Here is a 23,755-nt window from a genome sequence, read left to right as displayed (position 1 = left end):
TACTTAATTGCTTTGCTGAACTCAGGTGTTTTTGTGAATGTTACAGTACCTTATACCTTTTTAAAGAAATGTTTCACCATACAAGAACTTCAGTTAATTATGTAGTCACAGTCTACAAATTAAATCATGAAAGATGCTGGCTATCTAGAGAACTTGGTTGAAATCAGTAGAAGTTGTGGATGCTCACTGCCTCTGATGGTTTGTATTAGGAACAATATTAGGAACCACTTATGTATACTAGTTATGTTATCAATTCCTCTGTGGCTCTTGCTTTATAATCACAACTTCCCATGAGAATGATTTCCTTTCCAAGGAAAACTTCCTGGAAGTTCAAAAAGTCAGAATTAGACTCCAAAGGAATGCTTCTATGTAACAGAGGGGCAAAGTAAATCTATTTTTACTTTGCTCTTTAAGACAGTGGAGTGTTAATACTTCTTAGGGCTCTGTAGGTTAAGGTGATAGAAAAATGTCTACTGAACCTTTCTAGTACTGGTCTTCATCTTCAATACAGGGAAGATAAAGAAGACATTTTGGGGTTTCAAGGCTCAGTTTCATTCTGTTCAACACCATTATCTTGCATGCAAAATTGGGCTCAGGAGATTTAATGAAACCTTTTGGCACTAAAGCAATGACAAATGTAAGGGTATAAACTCTCAAAGGAAGCGAATCCATTTGCACAGACAGTGTCTGAGAAAAGTTTAGCACTGTTATTGATTTTATTGACATTACTTCAAACAGTTGTATGGAATGAAAGTTTATTCATTTGGATGCCTCTATTAACCTTTTTTTTGTAGGTAGGGAAATCGTAGGCAGGAGAACAGCCCTATGTAATGAAGCAGATAGATCTCAATCGAGAGGAGAAAAGCAGAAAGCACAAAGGAGAAAACAGGAGAGACAGAGGGTAATATATGTAAATGTGTCTAAGTTAGACTTAGGAGCTTAAGTTTCATGGGAAGTGACTTGGACTTCATAGGTCACTTGTGAAAACTGAGCCCTCATTGGACAGGAGACTTGGCAAATAACTGCATTCTGGTGCTGAGGGATGTGGTATGAGAAACTAAGTATACTGGTAGACCAACACCCTGAAGTTTTATGAAATGCCTCCAACTCCCCCCATCTTTAACAGGAACTGTGAGTACTCAGAACCTCTGAGAGTCTGGTCTATAGGTGAAGAGGAAGTAGAATCGAGTATTACAAAGCACTTAGAAGCGTTCAGCTAAGGAGAGTGCTCAATTGGCCAAATACTTGTAACAGGTAATTCATCCTAGAGGCTTATGTCTTGTTCTACTGAGTTTTAGGTCAGGAACTTTCATTTTCAAGCTTACGGATAAAGCAAAAAATTGCTTAACTATAATTTTTGACCCCGGAAGCTAGTTATTACAATGGACACCACTCCTACATACATATTTGTGGGTTCACATGACTGTATGTGGAACATGCAGAAATTAAGACTAAAATTTGAAAGACTAAGGAGGAAGTCCTGACTCTACTGAAGTCAACTCATGTTTTGCCACCGACTTCAGCAAGGTCAGGATTTCACCCTTGGTGTCTACATTGGCATAATTTTAAAAAATGTTCAGAGCCCAGCATTTTCTGAAGTCTAGATGATCAGCCCTTTTGAAAATCAGACTTAAGTCAATGACACTTTAAAATTATAGTAAAAATTCAGTCAACATACTATCTTATTTGAAGACAACTCTTTTTTTTAAAGCTAGGGCTGAGGCACTGACCCAGAAAATGCCTTAATCTGAACTTTTTTTTAACATACAAGTTAAAAAATTATTTCCCTAGTTCTTAGGAGAAAGTGGGAGAAAGGAGTCTTTGACTCTGGAAAGATACCAGTCTCTCAAAGTTGAAGATGAAGCTGAATTTCCAAATAAGACAAATCTTGGTTTTTTTACTTCCCAGCCTTAATGCCATGTGTCATCTACTGGACCAGAAAGGAGCCTCTAGTTCATGGTCTCTCGGTAAGATACCACAAGTTACTTCTAAGAGGATGGGTGGTCCTGTGGTGATGACAAAGACTTGGGAATGGACAGATTTTTGGGTGCGATACAGACTTTGCCGCAGACGTATCACCTCACTGGTTTGATTCCAGAGACCTAACCATATTCCTTTCACCCATTTACCATCCACCGTTACCTTCCCTCTTGCTGGAAGTAACTTCAAATCAGCACATCCCTGTTCTTAGGTTCTGTATACTCTGTTAGCTCTACTGCATAAACTACATTAGATGTAGTTTAAGGCATCTGCAGATGAAGTTGAAATGTCAGTGTTTACAGAGTTTTGACAAGCCAGCTACTTTACTTGTAACACTTTTCATAGGCATGTACAGTGGTTACCACCAAATAAGAATTTGCCAACAATTATTGAATACTTCTAAGGAGAGGAAAATAAACACAGCATCTCAGATACTATTTTATGGCAAGTGTTGATGAATACTGACTTCTTAATAGTAACTATTGTATGTATATAAACGTAGAGGCTGTGTTCCCACAAGTGGGAATATGTGGTTTATGGTACCCCAAAGCCTTTTCAGGTGTTGAAAAATGCACATGGTGCATGTTAATCTGTTCACGATGCTGCATATTTGCAGCACAGGAGCAAAATTAGATACTGGGAAATACCGGTATCTAAAAGAAATGCACCAAAAAAAAAAAAAAAGCAGGGCGGTCCATGTGGCAGCAGATGTGCCATCTGAAACCAGAGCCTGGCCAGCCAGAGCTGCTGGGCAGGCTCCGTGAACCTGGATTGCCATCGCTGTGGCCCTGGGAGGCCCCCAGAACCTCAGGTAAGGCTGCTGAGGCCTTTCCAGGTGCTGGCCCCAGCCTCCCCTACCCACCTGGGGCAACTTGCTGTGTGCCACAATGTGTATTCAGGTGTGTGCCTGGGGACAGGTAGCAGTGGCACAAATATATGCTGCTGCTATTTTTCCTCAGGGAAATGCATGTGTGCACTCATGGGGGATGTACCCAGAGGGGGCAAAAGAGTTATGGATGTGAGGACACAGTTATCACTGCTGGGGCTACCTTAACTTTAATGTATGTCATTTCAATTGCTTGCTCTTTTATAGTGCAACTTGAACTTTATATTTTGTGGCTTTCAGGAATTAGTGATTTGTTTTGTTTTTTAAAAATCAACTATAAAAGTTTCTTTATTTTCCTTTTAGTTATTGATACTGTATTTGCAGTCTTACCTCCAGTTTAAGTTTGGGGTTTTTTTGCATGGGAATAACTTGGAACTGCAAAAAAGGATAACACATTATTCTTTTTCCCTTCCAAAGCAGTGGTCTAATAAAGCCATAGTCTAGAAGTCTAACAACTTCAGAGATGTCCCTAAAAACTAATAACTAGCAAACTGTTATCATCTGAAGCCTCAATACACCATACTATATAAAGGAAAAAATAATGGAAGGAATTAGAAAAAAAAAAGTGTAGCTGAAAAAATCCAAAACTCAAGAGCTAAAATTTAGGGTACTGGAGGGAGTGTATGTGAAATGAGGCAATCTGTAGCAGCCATTACTAAAAAGCGTTTATCAGAAGAAATGTTTTTGGCTCCTAATAGTAGATGAATAAGAACTGATAAGCGGATCCTGAATGACTCACATCCAGTCATGCAAATGATACAGGGACCCAAAAGTGCAGAGATTGGAGAGGAGGAGGATCTTTTGTAAAATCCATCTTCAGAGAAGATAATGCTAGCTTAGAGATTCATTTTGTATGAGGAAATAGCGTACAATGCCAAAAGTACTTTAATATTTATTATTGATTTTCTTGTTCACGTTACTTTGTGTGCTCTCAATTGCATTGCCCATGAGAGATACAGCTTTCAGATCCTACAGAGATAGATGCCACCGAAATATGGTACAGACAGACAAATACATTCTTTGTAGTCAAATGCTGAGAAATTGTGCCTGCTTTCTTTTCTCATTCAAGTTTTCCTTTTCTTCATATTTTGTATTAATATTCTCATTCAAGTAAATCTAAGTTCTGTTTTGGAGAGATTCTCTTCAAATATTATTTTAATCTCTGCTCCTTATCTCAATCACCAGGTATGAGCTGACACCACCAGAATAATCTAACTTTAATTCACATGTAGGGGATATGCTTAGTAGGGGTATGAAGCAGGCAGTATTCAGATTCCGATTCAGCCCAGTCTGGGGGACAGTGATTCGATTCGCTGATTCAGGTCACTGTCTTGATTCGATTCGGTGAAATCTGAAACTGAAGATTCGATTCTGATTCAGAGAATCAGCGATTTGGCTATAGACAAAGCTTTATATGTTTTTCCTACTTGCCTTGAGGTACCAGGCATGGCTCATGAGCGCTGAGAAGGTGGGACAGATGGAGCATCCCATGGGAGTGTGGGGGGATCCCCTGTGCACTCAGTGGCAGACCCAGAAGTGGACTGGAAGTACTTGCATTCCACTTCTGGGTCTGCCATTGAGCACATGGGGGACCCCCAGTCCTCCAGCTCACCAATTGGCCACAGGGGGACCCCTCCTGCCTGCAACCCAGAAGGCACCAGTTGCTGAGCCAGGGGAGTGGGGAGCATGTGCTCTGCGGCAAACCAGGAAATGGACTGGAAATACTTCTGGCCCACTTCCGGCCCTGCAGCTGAGTGCATGGGGGACTCCCCCATGCTCCCTATGGATGCTTCATCTGCTCCACCATCTCAGCGTTCATGAGCCATGCCTGGTACCTTGAGGTACATAGAAAAAACATATAAACTGGTGTCTATGGCTGAATCAGCAAATCTTTCCAAATCTCTCTGAATCCATTTGGAGGCTTCTGATTTGATTGGAGAGATTAACCAGTCTTCTGATTCAATTCGGATTCGGAGATTAGGCCGCTGAATCGGGCTGAATTTCCTCCAAATCGAATCAGCAACTGAAGCTTTGCACAGCCCTAATCCTGAGATATTCTAAATAAGGATGGCCAACCTGTGACAAGCATGCCACAAGTAGCATGGGCAGCATATGTGTGCGGCACATGGCAGATCACAGTAGGAGCAGGCAGCCTAGCAGCAAATAGGGGAGAAAGCAGACAGCAGAACAGCAGATCAGTCAGCAGAAGGGGATTGTGGTGGCATACCTGCCAAAAAGGTTGGCCCCCACTACTCTAAATTTTGAAAGAGAAATGCCTAAAGCCAGTGGCAGGTAGAATGTAGCTTCAGATTCATGTTCACAAGACAGGGTGATAGTGATTAGCAACACAAGCTTCCTGCAGTTGAGACCCTTTCCCTATTTCCTTTAGAATCTTTGTCAGTTAATTTTACAATGCACCGAGGCTCAAGTCACATCTACGCTGGAATCTTGCCATATTGAGAGAACCAGATACAACACAGTAGCCCAAATCACAGTTAAAATCTAGATTGATCCCACAGATTAGACAGGACCATTTTTTAAAGGAGGTTCCTGACATATTCTATAACCCTGCCAAAGTCCAAGGCATAGTTCAGAAGTGCAGAGATGTCTGGTATAAAATAAAAAAGTCTTATTATCACTCTGATGGGACTAACTTAGTGTTACTGGGTCTCTTAAATCAATAGTGGTTACGATACTCAAGAACTGAAGCAAGCGGCACAAAAACCTCCAGGGGAAGGGCGAGAATTAATTTTAAAGTCAGCATTAAGAACAGAGTTAGAGCCATAATTAAGATAAACATGAGGGACATGATCTAGGCCAATGTCAGAACTAAGATTAGGATAAGAATTAGTGTCAGACTGAGGGTCATAATCAGGATTATCACTGAAGCCTAGAGGGATTTTTTGATCTTCTTTATGAAACCTGTGGTCAGTCAGTCTAGTGCTTTGGTTAACAGTAATACCATTATTGCATACAGTTATCTTTGTTGGTTAGAAAATAACATTGCATTAGTAATCAGGATTTGTGAGAGACATTTCACATGCTGGAAGGGCTATCCAATAGCATTCTTGGTCAACAAAGGTATATTGCATATCTGTAAGCCAATATTCCATCTGCCATCTTTAAATATTTTGATATTAATAGAAAGGCAACATTTAAATTTTCTTTAATGCTGTCAGGTAAAAGATCCCATTGCACCCTTGCTGCATGGAATTAATCATAGTGAGTTAGCAACGCCCCCACCCTCCCATATCAAGGCAGAGCCCCATGTTTTCAGAGTGACCACACAGCATTAGTGGTCCCTGGAATGGGTCATTTTCGGATACGTACCCAGTACAGTACATCTGTCCAGCCTTCCATAGTGATGCACTGAAACACAGTTAACATGGCAAAAGCAAAATTGTCAAAGTTTGTAATGCCATGCTTAGGGCCTTCCCAGCCAGCTTTGCACTCTGTGCCATTCTGACACTGCCGTCCATGTGCTGACTGAGGAGCACAAGGAGAAGGATCCTCTTCTGCAGGTGTATCTTAAATGACAGGAAGACAAAAACAGAAAAAGAGAGAATTAAATACTGCCTGGTTCACTAGGAAAACAAATGAAGGGCATGTGCTTTTGGGACAAGACTTTTGCTATGCACCTGGCAAACTGTTTGAAGACAACCCCAAAAACTGAGTGATGAAATGAGCGATACATGATTTTTGGTTTGTTTTAAAGCAGTGGTTTTCAACCTTTTTTCATTTGTAGACTCCTAAAAAATTTTGAATGGAGGTGGAGACCCCTTTCAATTGTAAGTGTGGTATTCACATACTTTAGATTGATGATGGTTATCTATTGCAGACCCCTTAGCATAGTCTCCAAGGATCCACAGACCACAGGTTGAAAACCACTGTTTTAGAGGATGGCCATATCAAAACTGTGATACGCCCTGTGTAATGTGCATCCACAAGGAACAGTGCTCTTAAACGCCACAGAAGGTACCAAAATACTTATACTGGATCTCTCTGCAGTGCACTTTACAAGCATCATTTCCTATACTCCAATTCACCAGCACTCTGGGTTAACTTTGGAAGGCCACTTATGCCCCCTAGAGCAGCTCTAAGTGAAGTTTTCTTCCTGTGGAGAGCCTAACCTCTGCAGGAGCCATGCTTCAGCCCCATGGAGCTATTAAGGTAGGCTGGACTACTGTTGAACTCTTGTGTGATCCTTTACAACTCTCCCTTTCTGAGCTTAGAGACTTCACAGGATCTTATCTTCAATTCTGTAGTGCTTGGACGTGCTGCAAGACTATATTCTGTAGGGGTGTGTGAACCGGGCCCTATTTGATTTGGATCCAGATTCGGCCCAAATCAGGGCCAGTGATTCAATTAGTTGATTTGGATCACTGTCCCTGATTTGATTCAGCCAAATCTGAATCTGAAGATTCGATGCTGATTCGGACATAGACAGAGCTTTAGATGTTTTTTTCTACATACCTCAAGGTACCAGCACGGCTTTTGAATGCTGTGATGCTGGGGTCCATGGAGTGTCCCACAGGAGGGTGGGGGCCCTCCATGTGCTCGGTGGCAAACCCAGAAGTTGACTGGAAGTACTTCTGGTCTCCTCCGGCTCAGTGATTGGCAGCAGGGGGACCTCAGGTGCCCCCCCCAGACCCAGGAGGCACCAGTTGCTGAGCCAGGGGGACACAGAGGGGGCCCCCTAGCGCACCGCCCAGTGTACCCAGAAGTGGACCGGAAGTGCTCCTGATCCACTTCCGGGTCTGCTGCCGAGCACGCTGGGGAGCCCCCTGTGCTTCTGTGGGATGCTCTGTGCACCTTAGCATTGCAGCATTCATAAGCTGCCTGCTACCTAGAGGTATGTAGAAAAAACATTTAAAGCTGTCTCTATGTCCGAATTGCTGAATCTTTCTGAATCTCTCCAAATTGATTTGGAGGGTTCTGATTCGATTTGGAGAGATTAAAGGGTCCACTGGTTTGATTCGGATTTGGAGATTTGGCCACTGAATCAGGCTGAATCTCTGTCAAGTTGAATCAGGGCCCGGAGCTTCGCACAGCCCTAATATTCTGATTACTCTTCTCTCTAGGTCATACAGGTTTGAGGTACCAAGACCTTTGTAAAACCAGGGATTTCTACAACAGGTCTATTTTTAACTCCTTTGTGCATCAAAAAGTCCAGAAGAGACATTTTTAAGACATATAAACGAACACAAATATTAAGACTATATGTAATGAGCACAGTTGGTCAAAAGGGGTACGCTCAAGTTGTCCTTATTCAGACAAAGCTGCCATTGACAGTGATAGAGGTTTTTTCCTGTATGAAGACTGAAGAATCAAGTCCTTCATTTATAACAGATATGCAGGACTTCATTTTGCTTGCTTATTTTTACTATATATTTCATGCAATGGGTTTCCAAAAAGTTTGATCACATTTATACCAAAGTACACCAGAGTACCAAGACTGGAATCAGGTATTGTAATCTATAGTAATTAAACAAAAAAAGGCATATTTTTAAATGACTGTAAAACTACTTGGCATGTCATTACAGTGCCAGTATATTTTCCAGCAATTGACATTTGCTGTTTTTATAGAAAGACAGAAACTCTTTTGGCACTTTCCTTCTGTGTATGTTGCTGGCATATGATCAGGACTAGGTCAGAGTCACCTCACAGAGAATCATTGCTGCTCAGGTCAGACAAAGCAGATGGTTTGACAAATGAGCAACAAACCATAGGACTAATTTGGGAGTCATGTCCTGATGGATTTAGTGGGAAAGATTCCTTTGATTAACTCCTTTTTATACTTTCCTACCTGCACTTCTAACCACAGTCATCCTGAGATACAAAAATGAAGTCCTTATGGTAATGCTCCTTGATTAGAAACTTCTCTGCTACAGCAGGAGATTAAAATTAAAATATATTTAAGGACTGGACAAGTAATAGGATACAGGAGTCATTCATCTCTCTGGTGCTGAGTAAAATCCAACTCAGTTTACTAGTGACAAAATTATTACAACATTATTGCTGCTTTAATCTATGTAAAATGAACTGGAGGCTTGGTCCATGTCAAGCAACTCCATAAAACAACAGTGGTATGTTTAGCAAGAATTGCCAGCTTTACTGGTAATCTCAAGAGAAAGGCCAATGACTGAATTCATATGAAGAGTGAAATATATCATCTAAAGATGGGAGTGTGTCTCCCCATCACTTAGATTCCTCTCTGTGAGGCAGAGCTGACACAATTGCTCCTAAGACTTTTACCTGTTTTGTAAAGAGTTGAAGGACTTCTATCCCCAGTGCTAGCTCTTAGGCCCCTTTCACTTACAGTAAATTCACTAACTATTCAATACCATGAAAGTTACAATATATGGAGAAAGCCGCACTTAGGAAATAACTGTACATAAGTTGTCATCCCTTCTCTTCCATTCAAGTGTCTCTGTAAGTAGGAACCTATAACCTTGCTGTCTGGTCACCATCCTGAAACCTGGGTCTCTTGAGGCAGTCAGCTTGTCTTTGTTCCCTGCAAGCATAAGGACTCCAGAAATTGCCACTAGTGCTGTGCTTTTGTTAACACAACCTGACATGACCAAGCCACTGTGAAGCCTATAAGTATGCCCTATGAAGTGCAGCATCTGCAGATAGAAGCTGTGACTGGTGTTCCTTGGTTCACTGTCCAATACGTCAGTCTCCACATGAATAGTTTTTTCCTTTCCCTGGGAAGAGGAAGACTTAGAGAGTGGTGGGTGAATCATGTGGGGAAACAGAATGAAGGGGGAATGTAAAAGGGAATGCAAAATGAAAATGCAAAAAAGATGCCTCTAGGCAATGAATTCTCTTTCTTCCCGCTGGTCTGCTTTGGCTATCTCTGTATTATTTATATTATGTATGTAGGGAGCCCTCTGCTTAACTGTTTGCTCTTCTGTGATAGTCTCTAGCCCTGATGTATTTTTGATACAGCAGCCTGAAATATGTCCAGACTTCTTTTGACATAAACAAACACATGGTCCTCTCCTCAGAGGCAGAGTATGAAATGCATTTTTGAATGAGTATGAGTTCTTGAATAAGAACCTTGAACTCCCCTGAGGGCGGCACAGGTTGCAGCCTTCATTGGTTTGGCCTGCACTGCTAGCCTTTAGATAGCCTCATGATAGCCAAGATTTTGTCCTCAGTGTAGACAAGAAAGCTTATGTTTCAGAATGAATTATCTGGGGATGGTTAACTCGAGGATCCTTCTAAACCAGGAAAATCCCACTAAAACAACACAGAACTCAAAGTACAGGAGTACTTCACTTGCTATTTAGCCCTGAAGTGATTGGTGCTATATAAATCTCTAAATCAGACAAAACATGCTTGTAACAGGGAGTCAGAGGTTCCTGTTACTTTAAGTGGAGAAGCAGCAGTAGGGAGTTTCCCCAGTTGGGGGAAACACTGTACTTGAGGAGCTGGCTGCAGGGGAATAGGCAGCCAGGAGAAAAGCCAGAAGCTCTGCAATAGGACAGTAGGGTAGATCCCTGCTACAAGCAGCCAGGGCACTGCTAAAGCAGTCAGAGTAGCAGCTGCAACCTAACGAGGAGTTAGCCATCAGGTTCTAATTGTAAACCCATTGTGGGTGGCTGGGGAAGCCACCTGCCTGGAAGGTGCAGAGCTTGGGAGGCGTATAAACCCAGGGCCTGAGCCAGGGCAGGCAGTCTGGCTCTGCAGGCAATGGGTAGAAGAGCTCTGCTGTGAGACAGCTGTAGCTGGGTAATAGACTAAGATCCTGCCATACCTGGGAACTGCAAGGAAGGAGTTGAGGGCTTGTAGGGAACTAGGACCCAGGATGAGTACGGTTTTGTTATATAGCCAGTGGGCTAAGAGTTTTAGTTATAGCCAGTCTGCTTATGTTTTCATTTGAGCCTTACTGGTGAACTGGGTTGTGACTTTCAGGGAGGAGGAGGTTGCCAGAGGGCAGGAGAGGGCTTCAGCCCACCCAGGACAGAGGCAGGGTACCCAAGAGTGTTTTAAGCCCTGTCAGGGTCGGGCTCAGAGGCAAAAGCAGGCTGAGGCTGAGAGGGCCAAAGCCTAGGTGGGAGAGACAGGAGAGGCAGCCTGAGGCCAAGAAGGCCAGGGGCCCACAGCCCAAGAGGGATGGAGACAGGGCTGGGGCCCACAGCCTCAGAGGGGTGGAGACCATGACTGGCACTGTGGGCCTGGGCCAAAGGGCCCAGCTAGAGGAAAGGGGAGGAGGCTGAGAGGGTCAAGGCCTCAACAAGGGCATTGAGGCCCGAGGAGGCCTGATATTGGACTGTTGCCAATTACCCACTAAAACAATTAAGTGGCACCATCTGTGAGGTATGGGCATGGCTATAGGGGAGGTCAGACCCAACAGCTGCTCTTCGGGCATGAAGGGTCAGGAGGGCCCACTGAGTGTGTGGACCAGAGTAAGTCAAGAAGGATCCACTGGCAGGGAACAGGACTAGGGCTCACTCTAGGACCCTTGAACAGCCTCCCTTTTCAAGAACCAATAACCATATCAAGGCATGGCAGGTAGGAGAAAAGGGAGAGTATTTGAGTAGCCCAAGTGAGGTAGGAGTTATAGCCACCAGGGGGCGTCACGGTGCCAGTCCTGTTATAGTGTTCTATGGCTAAACACATGCTTTCTGGCTCCAGGTCTGTCAATAAGTCTACTTGCCCCAGCAAACACACACAGTCAGTGTCACCTTTTAGACACACACAGTTACACATACAAAGACTTTCTAATCATGGCCTTCCCAACACAGGGAAAAGAAAATTGTGAAACTGACCAACCAAATGCAGCATGTTTTCTCTGTTTTCATTAAACAAAACCCCTGTAGTTTTCACTTTGTTTTATCTGGTAAATAAGCACCATCTAAGTACCTTTTCTCCTATTCTGGCACTCCAATTCACAATTGCTCCATATTTTATGTTGTCATTTACACTGGTGCACAATCAGTGCTAGCTGGATGTTGAAAGATCAGAATGGAAGTATTTAATACCTACCTTCTACTGGTAGAAATGTTAATACAAAATGCAGGACAACAGTGAATCAGGCTTCACTGCACATAACATGTCCCTTACCTGCTAATGCCCCCTGTGCATGGTAGCAGGTCTTGTGCATCTTCCCCATGAATAGCTCCAGCCCAATTATGGCATAGATAATTATGACAAACAGCACCAGCAGGGCAATGTGCAACAAGGGAACCATGGCCTTGATGATTGAATTTAAAACCACCTGGAGACCTGAAATTAGAGCAGAAGGCAGCACTATCAGTAAAAGAACAAAACAAAACTAATCAGCTATTGGAGACTGTAAATTGAAGACAAATGCTTCATTTTTAATGAGCATATAAAACCTCTCTCTCCCCCAGCACTTGTTAACCCAATAATATAAAGACTTACATTTATAAAGCACCTTTCATCAAAAAGAGTCCAGACTGCTTTACACATTTGCCATAGCAACCTGACTTACAAACTAAAATACTGTAGGGATCATTTCATCTACCAAACGTCACCACCTCTGGGCTGAAACACAATAACTGTTTCTGTAGTTTCCTGAAAACCAGCTATAAAGTATTCCTCAGGGCCTACACAAGGGATGAATGACATGGGCTGCATACATACATTCAAATGATCTGAAAGAACTCTCCCGGGTTTTTCTACTAGTTTTCTGGTAGAAAACTTAGCATCAAATGTCTGTTTAGGTATCTCTGGGTAAGTCCTTGAAAAGCAGACAGCTTGCAGTACTGATTCTGTGCAGCAAGGGGGGACCTCAGCATGCTTTGTAGGTCCAGAGGCAGATAGAAGCAGTGTACAGAGCAACCTTAATTGGCTGACTGAGACTGTTCAGTCAGCCTACATCTCCCTGCAGCGTAATGTGGGAGTGTGTAGGGGGTACATTCTGTTCCCTGCTTGGCTGGAACAGTAAAGTCCAGCAAGTGATGCACTGTCCTCTTGGGGGTGGGGGTGAGATGGTAGGAACAGGAGGATGGGGGAGAAGGGCAAATCATCTGGAGATGCTTGAGGACTATGCTGTGGCTTCTCTCAAAAAATAACATATACTGACATTTGCTCTTCCAGGAAAAGTTCTCCTGGGAGTTGCTGAACCCTCATTGTTCCTCGGTTATTTTCCTCCTGGAGTGGCCAGTTTTCTTTTGGGAGAAAAATCCTGAAATAATTGTGGTTGCTCCTGGGACAGCAGTGACTTTCTCAGGAGAAACTCAATGTTTGTACATGGCCATAGAAAGAACATGAGAAGGGGCCTCAAGACTTCTACTGTCAGGTCCTTGGTCTTCTTAGGTTTTGAAGAGCTGAAAGCAATCAACAGGTCATCTAACGTTGTCTTGACTAGAATGATCCTCAAAAGGCAACTTCACTCATGGAGAGGCACTAGCAAGCACTTTGGCTTCGCCCCATCCTATTTCAGTCTGCCCAAAAATGAACTCTCTGCCCCTGGTTCTTGAAATAGAGCTGACTGTGATGGCTTTACACTATTTGAGATCTGGAGATTCTCTCTACAGCAAGGGTATCCTCAGTTGCCATCTCTATCCCATTTGAAACAGGAAATGAGGTGCAGAATAAAATTTCGCAATAGGAAAAAGCTTAATTATGTAGTTAAGGTCTAGAAATGGGAATCAGGAAAGGTGGCCTCTATTTTTGCATTTGCCCAAAACCTCTGGTATGACTATGGTAAAGGCATGTACAGCCTTGTGGTAAAGTTTCCCTAGGCAGTAATTCCAGCTGCTGTAGCAAATTTGGTGGCGTAATGTGCCTTAAATGACTTGGGGCACAGCAAACTAAACCCCTCCAAGGAGTTTTAGTTTGCTCCCCTACAGCCATGGGGTGAAGCACCACACTCTGTGCAGCTCAGGGGCTCTGCAGGAAGCCTATGCAGGCAGCTTGGTAGCAGCCCAGGAAGGCAGGCTCTGCCCAACATCTTTTTTCCCCCCCCTTCTAACCTGCCTGCCTGAGCTGCACAGGGGCCTGGTGCTTCCCTCCACAGCTGCGGTGCTCCCCAGCACTACCTACGCTGGGTACCTGTGGGTGGGTGTTGCTGCCATGCTGCTGCCCCTCCTGCAGCCCAGGAACCACTCTGCCTGCTGGCAGCTCACCCTTCCCTCCCTACCACCGGAAAGGCAGGTAAGTTTGGGTGTGTTCATGACACAGGGGTTAAAAGCGCCCCAGACTGAAGCGGTGTTTCTAAAAATCTACTTCTTCAATTTAGGGCCCTTGCTTCATCTACAATTGACCCTTGTCAATTGACAGAGCAGGCTGAGGCTTTTAATTTACTTCCCAGTCATCCCAGCACATAATACTAATGACCACAGAAGTTGCTGGCTGTCAGATCAATTGAATTGTTCACTTACTCTGAGTAACTTGAGTTGCCCATCAGTGGGCATGTCTACTCGTGGGCATTTTAATGCGCATTAGCCTTATTTAAGGTGCATTAAGGGCATGCATCTACACATATAAATCATAAAGCAAGCATAAAATTTAGACGGGATTAGTTAAAATGCATTGACGCACGTGTAGATGCGTTAATGTGTGTTAACATAGGGACTTTAGGTCTAGGTCAGCCCAGCCACTAGGAGGCCAGCTAGAATTCAGCCACAGGCCCCTGGTTGGCCACCTCTCTTCTTCCAGGGCTTAGCTGTTCTCTGACAGTCCCTAGTTGCAGGCTATAAAAAGCCTCCAACCATTTTGTGCCTTGGGGTGCACAGTACAAGGAGCCTGAAAGAGCCAGTGCTGTCTGCAGAAGTCCACCAGGTCCCTTGTGCCCCCCTGGACAGGGCCCAGGCAGTCTCTGGCTGTCCTTTCCCCTAGCCAGAGCGTCTCCTTGGTTGAAGGTGAGTGTTGCAAAGGGACACAATCTGCTGCATCCCTTGCCCAGCCCTAAGATTCCCTCCAGGGTGGCTGGCCCCCTCTATGGTAGCAGGTTCAGCACCTGCTCCCTGATGCTCTTCACCCCCAGCTCTGTCTCTTTCCAGGCACTGTGATGAAGCACCTCTGCCATGCAACTTGCAGTACCTGCCTATGCCCCTGTTCTGGGTGCTGCTGGCAGTCCTCCAAGGCTGGCATTGCAAGAACAGCCACATAGAGGCCCAGAGAGCTGACACAGGAAGCATGTCCAGCACACTGTCCTTGTCAAGCCCTGGCTCTGTCCCACACCCAGGCAGAGTACCCAGGCCCCCAGTGGGACCCAGGAGGAGGTATGTGACCTTGTGGAGTGCTGGGGGTAGGGCCAACATCCAGTTCGCATGGGGCGGGTGCTTGAACACCCACATTTATGAGGCACTATCCAGCAGGATGCATGTATGAGGCACTCTCAGACAGTGCCACAGTGCCATGTGAAGGTCAAGGTCTTGCAGGCACAGTGGGTAGCCATGATAGAGTTCAATCATCGGTCCAGTTGTACCCAAAAGACAATGCCCTTCATGCAGGAGTTGACCTGCATTTTGGCACCTTCAGTGCCCCATCCCACCCACCTCCCCAGCAGCTGTCTCACCCACAGCCCAGACCTACAGCCTGACATGAGAAGTGGCTGGCCATGCCACCACCAGCCACCAGTCCCCCTTGGAGGGGGGACCCTGGCCACATGTTGGCCTGCCAGATACCCCAGGCCAGAGGCAATGGGCGCAGGCACTGTTGCTGACTGGGAGCCCCACGCTGAGGCACCAACCTTACCAGCCTTGGACAGGTGGTAAGTCCTGAACTGGGGGAGGTCCCTGCCCCTGCTCCTACCTCTACCTGCACTTCCTGCCCTGGCCCAAGGTTCCCCCTGCAGAGCACACTGAGAGATGGGACACGGTTCAAAATTTACTGAGAAGCCTGTCTCTGTGAAGCTGGGCAGGCACAGGCCTCTCACACCAAGGAAGGTATCGAAGGCTGCAGTGATGTCCTCCTTAGCAGCAGGGGCAGGGCCATGTAGTGCTGCCACAGGTAGCCTTCCAGATAGTGGTGGCGGCAGTTGAGGGGCAGTCCAGGCTTGTCCCCCGTGTCATTGTAGCTCTGGGTCCTGAACCAGTAGAACAGGTGTGCTTGGGACATGAGCAGGATCATCATCAGCAGGCATAGTGGATTGGGCAGCCCTCCACCTGCACAAGCAACTCATCATGCACCACTCAGGGCACATGCAGTAGGGGCATGCTTGGGGTGCAGTGGCAGCTGGTCCCAGAAAGCATCCCCAGAGAGGCCTCTACTGGGGGGGAGGGAGGGGAAGCACAGCCTGCCTATCAGTGCAGCTGTCCAAGAGCCCCTTATGCCCAAAGCCTGGCTGCCATAGCTTGGGCAAGAGAGTGGATGGCCTGCAGGGAGGGGGTGGGGAGTGGGGTCTGGAGCTGCAGCAGCAGGTGCTGCCATGAATTTGGCCTGGCCTACGCTGGCAAAGGGGCAAGGGAGGCATGATGCCTGCAGCCAGCACCCAGTGGCCTGCTGTCCCCAGGGGAGCACACAGGGCGGAGGGGGGGAGCTTGACTAGCAGGTGCCTAGGCCCAGCCCTACCCAGACAGCTTACCATGGTCCCTGGGAACCTGTGCATGGCTGTTCTCTAATCTGAGGCTGGGCAGTGCAGGGTCTCTTATACAGAGCATCTTATCTCTGCAATGTTGAAAAATCGCACAAAAGATTTCTGTCTCTTGCCTCTGCGGGGTCAACATCTGGACACAGGGGAGAGGTTGCAGGGCCCTGCAGGAGTGCTGCATCAGGGTTGCTGCCACCTGCCACTAGAGCTGCCTGGACATGCTGGCTGCTTAATCAGTGCACCAGGGACTAGACCCTCCTGCTCCAGCGGCTGGTAGTGGTGGAGAACTGGGACCAGGCACAGCAGGTATGGGAGCTGCTTTGGCAGGTGGAAGATGTTACTCAGGAGATTGCCCAGGAGGAGGTATGGGACCAGGCACAGTGGCACCACTGGGCTCAGCCAGAGGCCCTGGACCAGCACTGTGTGGAGCTAGCCCAGCAGCAACTGACGAGTCCAGGCCCCACCACACCTGGCCTCCAGCCCTGGCCCTACAGGGTCCAAGTCCTGCCCCCCACCCCACAGCAAGCCCCTGCCTGGGCCTAGGAGGAGGAGCTCCACCGCCTCCTGACTGCAGGACCTCTTGGCATTTGCTATGCTCCCCAGACCTGCACGGGAACTGTCCATGGCCAGGGTACTGGCTGCCCACTGCTGGGCTCTGAGGCCTGGGTGCCCCCAACACACAGCCCCCCACACCAGGACTCAAAGACTGAGACTCTTGTACATAGTTTTCAGTTTGAGGGAAAGGTTTTTTATTGTTGGTGGGTAGAGAGGTTGATAGAGAGGCTCAGTATGTTGGGGAAGGAGAAAGAGGACTTGGTTGAGAAGAGAAGTTGGGGATGGGGGTGGGGGTTGTCAGGTAATAAAGGTTTTCATAGCAAATATGCATGTCCTGGAGTGGTGCTGGAGGGTGGGCGGGGGGTAGGGTGTGGGTGGGGGTAGGGAGTAGGTGGGTGTTGGCAGGGATGGCCAAGCTCTTCTCCATGTCCTGGCACTCCAGGTGGGGCTGGAGCTGGTGCACCAGGTCTTCAAAGGTGGCCTAGGTCATCTGCATTGTGTCAACCCACTGGCCATCATCCCATTCCTGCAGCACAAACATGCTGCCACCAGTCCTGGCTGAGGCAGTGGGCCCAGAGGCGGCAGGACTGGTGGGACAGGAGGGCGACAGTGGTCCTGGAGATGGCATCCTGGAGACCATGGTTGCCATGGCTGGGAGCAGCAGCTGTGTGGTGGCCCAGGACCCTGGAGGACTATGCACCAGTCACCAAGCAGGTGGCCAAAGAGGGTGGGAGAGACCAGTGGCACAAGGTGGTTGATCTCTAGGTGCTCAGAACAGCGGTGGGTGAACAGGACAGGTGTGGCAGCCCTGAGGAGTGGGGGACCCTGTCCCTGAGCTCTAGGGCCGGGAAGCACAGCTGCCACAGGAGCAGGACAGGCACATGCTGCCTGTGTCTGCCATGCTGCTGCTCTGACACACAGGAGGTGTCAGCCCAGAGGTCATGGTGTGGAGGGTGTGCTTTCAAGATGGTTGCCAAGTGCAGGCAGTGATGTTTCCAAAGGCTGGAGCTCCCCCCAGTGGCCACAGGGGCAGGTAGCAGAACTGGAGCAACTTGGGACAGATAGTCCCAAGTCCCAGCACATGTATAACACCTGCCAAAAATGCTTAACGTGCATTATCTTCATGAGCATTGAAGTTTAAGGGAACTTAAATTCACATGTAGACACACACAGTGTCATGGTAATTGGATAATTTTCGAAGGGCACTACTTAAGTGGTTATATCCCCTTACTGTATTTCATTTAAGGACTGCTAGATGAATCATAGGGTAAGTACTGCTACACTCAGGTGTTCACCTATATTAGAAAAGGAGATGTCCTAGTTCAGTTGTGCTGCTTGATCACTGGGGAAATACCTACTGGATGGGCAACCATACTGAGGAAGAAAATAATGTACATCAGATGAGAGTTTAGCCCCAAATGATTTTGAGTGTGTCACTTTAAAATGAAAACAAACTTTTCTATCTCAATGATATAAAATCCTACGCAGAAGAAAGAAAGTTAGAGGGGAGACGGACTTGAAACTTAACAACCCCAGACTTTGTGGAACTTCAGCTATGGATCAAACACTTGTAGCTGTATAAAAACCTGCATATAACCAAAGGAAATCCTCAGTTTCCCATGATTTCAGAACCCATATCAATCAGTGAAATCAAAACCAGGAGGTTGAGTGTACTGAGAAGCTGGTTTCATACTATTTAGCATCAGCTATTATTAATTGATTCAACACCCATCATGGGATTTCTCCAAAGCATTTCAGGGGGTATTTACTAAGGACAGCTATGCTGACAATGAACCAAAAACTCTCTTTTTAAATATACAAATGTATATTCATTATCAACCACTCCATTTAAGTACTTGAGTGTACTACAGATGTCCAGGGAAAACAATGTCAGTTCAAGTCACTGCCCCTTGTATTAGCAAAATAGTGCATGTACAAATCAAAGCTTTCATCACCATAAATGAGAGATGGCAAGGGGTTTAGACAGCCAGAGAAAACTTATCACCAGGAGATTTATGGGGGCTTCTGCTAGGTTAATTAGAAAAGGTTTATTTTGGATAATAAACCAATCCTAAAGAAAAGAACAGAAACTCTATTGAATAATGTTATCAAGAATTAATGTGTGCACTTTGCAGCATCCCATTAGGACAGTTGTTTCAAATCGAAATGATTTAACTAATTAATAAGTTGTATACGCATTGCCGTTAATTATTCCAAGAGGTTCTGAAAGTTTTTAACTGCTAATAATGTTGCAACTTTTGAGGTGTTAGCTCAGAAAATGTGCCAAGTGCCATTTGCAAGGGGAAAACAAATTCTGTACAAACACATATCACTATGCTACTGGCATTGTAGCCATTGCTGCAGTGGGGTCATCACTGGTGAGTTACCATTATTTTTCTCAGCTTAAGTAGCCAAATATAAAGGAAACAGACCTCCCCTGACTTGCTGTGCAAGGGGTCACCAGACAGACAACTTGTGCAGGCAGAGGTGCCAACTTATAACAGTGGACACCTAACAGCAGAATGGAGAGCTGCATTCTTCACAGTACTTTATAGTCAACCATCCTCTAATTCAGGAGCTACACAGAGCCCTACATTTAGGCCCTGGCAAGTAAATATGAAAATCAATTGTTTTAAAAATATAATGCCCATTCCCACAATGTGCAAGACACTTTCCTGGTGGGAGGGAACACGGCCTGCCATGTGGAGATCCTTCAAGGATGGATAGGTGGGTGAAGCACACAGAGATTAGGGAAGTGGGGGGAGGGAGAGTTTGTTCTTAAGTTTTTAGTCTACTCTGTATACCATTAAGTTCTTAAACAGGCTTTGATATGTTTTTAAAAAGCACTTCCATTCACCTTTAAAATAACAGCTTGGCTGCAAGCTGTTGGCTGAAATTGAGCCCATAAATGTTTCAGTAAGTGAAATACATTAGCTACATTCACTTTGCTCAGAGATTACAGGATTTATTTACACTGATACAAGATTTCAAATATGTATTGTATGAGAACATCATCCCTTTCCATGGCAGAACAAGGTCCCTAAGGAGAGAGAAGAAACAAGTGAAGACATAAGAGGCCTGGTCCCCATGGAAGGGAGGGATGGAGCCAATGTAGTGTGCTGCCTCCTAAGAGCCATGAACAATCATCTGTGGGTCAAGGACCCCCATATTTTTCAAAATGGAGTGAGTGGCAGTGGGACAGCAAAGTTGGGAGTAATTGTAGAATAATTTACATTTCTTTGAGGACTGTGGCTTCAGTCCTGTGAAGTGCTGGACACTCTGGCCTCAGGCGAATTAAACATATCCTGAAGTGTCTTTTAGTAAGCATGTGAGGAGTTGAACTAAATTCCACCGGACTAGTTGCATGCTGTAAGTTATATGCCTGCTTATGTACTTTTTTGGATCTAAACCAGAATGTTCAGTAAGATGGCTCGGGAGACAGCACGAAGACCCATTAACTAGATATTACTTTACATTGCCATCCTGTGGAACGTATCAAGGGAAGCTAGAAGTATGGTAGTCTCAGGGGAAACATTTAGGCCTTTTCAAGTGGAGCTCCCATTGGTAGTTTCAGTTGCCTGCAATTTTGGAATATAACATGATTTATTGGATTTAGAGGGGTCTTGTTTTAATCATATAATTGTATAGGATTATTTTTCTCTCAAAATTTTTCACATTAAAAGAACCAGTAGGTGCTACTCTCCAACCCAGCTCCTTCATTACTTTATTTACACAGAGAATGGAGTTAATAACTCTCATTTCAACACTTTTTGGGGACAGGCATGTAGGAAAAAAAATACAACCTCAGAGATGGGGATGAGGGAATGCTACGTGGGGGAAACACAAAGAAGCTTGGCTTTTCCTCCCCTGACCCCATTCTCATACATAACTAAGTTACTGTACAAAATATAAGCAATATCAATTATCCTATATAATCACTTATTGATTGATTAAATGTGCTACCTTCCCCCCCAAAGGCTCAGAGAGACTTAAAATGAGAGAAATAAATACTTATAAAAACAACACAATATTTAAAGAAGATAGTTCAACAGGAAACCACTACTCCCAGGGAACAAGGAGAACTAGACTCAGCATCTGAGTCAGAATGCTTCTGGAGGCTACTCCCAGATGCTGCAGTTTGCAAACCATCTTTTGTTCAAGGTTTGGCCTACCATCACAATTCAGCTCTTGTTGATTACACAGGTGCAGAAAGCCATCAAAATATTTCTGTTTCCAATGTGAGAAATTGCCCAGTCAACAACATGACAGGGTGCGGCTACATCAGTCAATAGAGACAGAGTGGGCTAAAGAAAGTGTAAAACCGTCAACTGCTATATGCAGAAACCACAGCAGATTTCATAAAGATTTCAGAGGATTGAAAGGATAGGATGCATCAAAAATGGTCAAGACACAAGGCAGGACACTTGAGATAAGGGCATTTAAAATGGCTTGTGAGGAAACTTTCCTCCACAGCATGGCAACTGGAACAGCACAGATTGATTAAGCATAGCTTAACAGCAAGGATTCAAGCTATGGAGGTCAGGCTTAACTAACCTGCCCAGTGAAGATATTAGCACTATGATGGATAAGAGAAATTTGGTGGCTATAGTCTATTTAGGCCTTCAAAAGGCACTTGATGAGGTACCACTTCAGAGATTAATGGTTAAAGTCTTGGAACAGAAGGTAAAATAGAACTGCAGGCTCGCAAACTGGCTTACAGTGCAGAAAGCAAAGCCAGAGAGGGAAGTTTTTCAAGATAGAATCTATTGGTTGTTGCAAGATTAGTAATGGAATTTAAACATAGGACTTTTAAAAATAATGCAAATATTGGCAAACAAAGGCTGCTTTGGTTCACCTGTTCCAATGTTATCATTTGTTTATGTTTTTTAAACTTCTTAACTGACTTTTGAAATTGAAAGCCACACACCAAAATAAATATGTATAACTGTGTGCATGCACATGTGAATATAATCATTTTATATTTTTATAGTCTTGAAACAATAGCCATTGCCCCTTCATTTTAAGCCAGGATGGAGCAGCAAATTAAAAGCAAAAACCCACAACATAAGCCAGCTCTTTCTTCTGGCTGTTTTTCTTTTGGGAGGCAATCTTTCACTGTTTCCTTTTGTCAGCATGACCCAAGTAAAACAAACCAAACAAAGATTCCCCTTGGCAGGGTCACCACTCATTCATTCCTTTTTAATCTGAGTCAGGACAAAAGGTAGACAAAGAAAAAAGAGAAAGAGCACCCTGGTTCTTCCTCAAGTACTCAAGCCCCGCCCCCCCAACTCATTAGGAAGAAATCTTTGACTTAACCTTCTCAAAACCACCTCTCTGTCCCCTGGGAAGCCTTAGCCTCTGTTTTATGAACTTCCCGGTTCATGAGACCCAGGTGCCAGATTCATTCTTCAGTTGCTTAATGGCCAAAGCTATCTATTCTCTCTTCAGACTGAACAGCTAAGGCAGTCCCTATGGGCTGGGCTGTCTTCAAGCCATTTAAAGTGCCTAATAATTTCTCGATTGAGCAAAGAATATGGTATACATATGATCACTATCCTTGAATACTCTTTCAACCTAAAGGGTCTTCACTTTGCAAATAAAACAACATCAATAAAATGCAGTCAGCTATGGGGTGGGATATCGCAGCCAAGTGCATGCTGCTTCCCATGAGAAGACCACCATTTTGGGCAAGAACACAGAGTGAATACTGTAAGTAAATTTGAAGGATACCTTAAATAAGGCCTATAGTATAATTAATGTGCACTCCCCTAGAATGGGGGAGGGGGTGCAGATAGTCACAATCTTAGCAGGCTTTCCTAGATTTTTCAGGATCCCTTTTCAGGATTCAGTATGGACTTCCCACTCATGTTTGTCATGACAATTCTGAGGGTGCTACAGTCTGTGCTGTCTAATTCACATAGCCCCAAAACAAGAAGATTTTGTGGCTTCTCCCCTGCACATCCTTGTGGATCCAAAAATAGATAAATAAATAAATAAATCTGGTCCCATGGTTCTATGGTTGCATCGTCACTTAATGACATGATTTAGTTTTTAATTTCCATTTTTAATTTTTCACTGAAGCACATGGAGTAAGAGCTGAACTGAGCTATTTGTTCTGAAGATGTGATAAGCACCAGCAGAGCTAAACTTGAGTTACTTAAAAAAAAAAACAGTTAAGAAATATAGTTATGAAATGTCTAAACTCATGTAATAATAAAACAGCTTTCTTTCAGAAGTCCAAATGCAGCATATACATAGTTCTGAATGATGGCTGAATGCTTTTCTTTATTTGAAAAAACTGGGGTTGTTATTGTGGAGGGTGGAGGGGTGGGAAGGGGAGAGAACTGTTTACAGTCAAAGTTTGCATTCAGAGCATTATATAGTAATAGAGATGGGCTCAATACAAAGCCTGGATCTGGATTTTGAGAAACCTAGGTTTTAGATAGACAACTAAGAAATTTGGGGTTAGAAACTGGAACTTCAAGGACCTGCATCAAAGTGTTACTTTTATATGCTTCTCTCTCTCAATCTTAGTTCACTAAGGTGAAAGCACTTCAGCCCCTGTGGCTAGTCAATCAACAAGTGTATAATTTTCCTACATAGTAGAGATTTTTTATTTGGGCTAAGCTCTAGTAAGCATTCTTCTCTTGAAGCAGTAACTCTCCATCATATGTGCAGAGGTTCATAAAATGTAAAAGCGAATAATTTAACAAATCCAGACAACTTTCTTGCGAAAGTAAAAGTGCATCTTGCGATGATTACATTATGGAGGTTTGGGGTTTTTTTGGGAAGGGATTGCAGAGTTTATTGGTAACACATCTCAG

The 23,755-nt window shown here is 44.7% G+C and overlaps 1 protein-coding gene across 7 annotated transcripts in view; it reads right to left on the bottom strand.

The window, feature by feature from the left end:
- Positions 1-23,755, bottom strand: part of CACNA1C (calcium voltage-gated channel subunit alpha1 C) — a 665,915-nt gene that overhangs the window by 216,336 nt on the left and 425,824 nt on the right. For all 7 annotated transcript variants that reach the window (XM_090043440.1, XM_090043443.1, XM_090043446.1 and 4 more), the window contains exons 6-7: positions 11,939-12,100; positions 6,197-6,393 (exon numbers count right to left, since the gene is read on the bottom strand). In XM_090043440.1, coding sequence (XP_089899566.1) covers positions 6,197-6,393; positions 11,939-12,100 — 359 coding nt within the window. The remainder of the gene's footprint in view (positions 1-6,196; positions 6,394-11,938; positions 12,101-23,755) is intronic.

This window comes from Crocodylus siamensis, chromosome 4 (genome assembly GCF_052110815.1).
Source record: "Crocodylus siamensis isolate JL-2025a chromosome 4, ASM5211081v1, whole genome shotgun sequence".
Taxonomy (NCBI): domain Eukaryota; kingdom Metazoa; phylum Chordata; order Crocodylia; family Crocodylidae; genus Crocodylus; species Crocodylus siamensis.
Note: the sequence above shows the minus strand (reverse complement) of the source record. Positions and strands in the feature narration are given on the sequence as shown.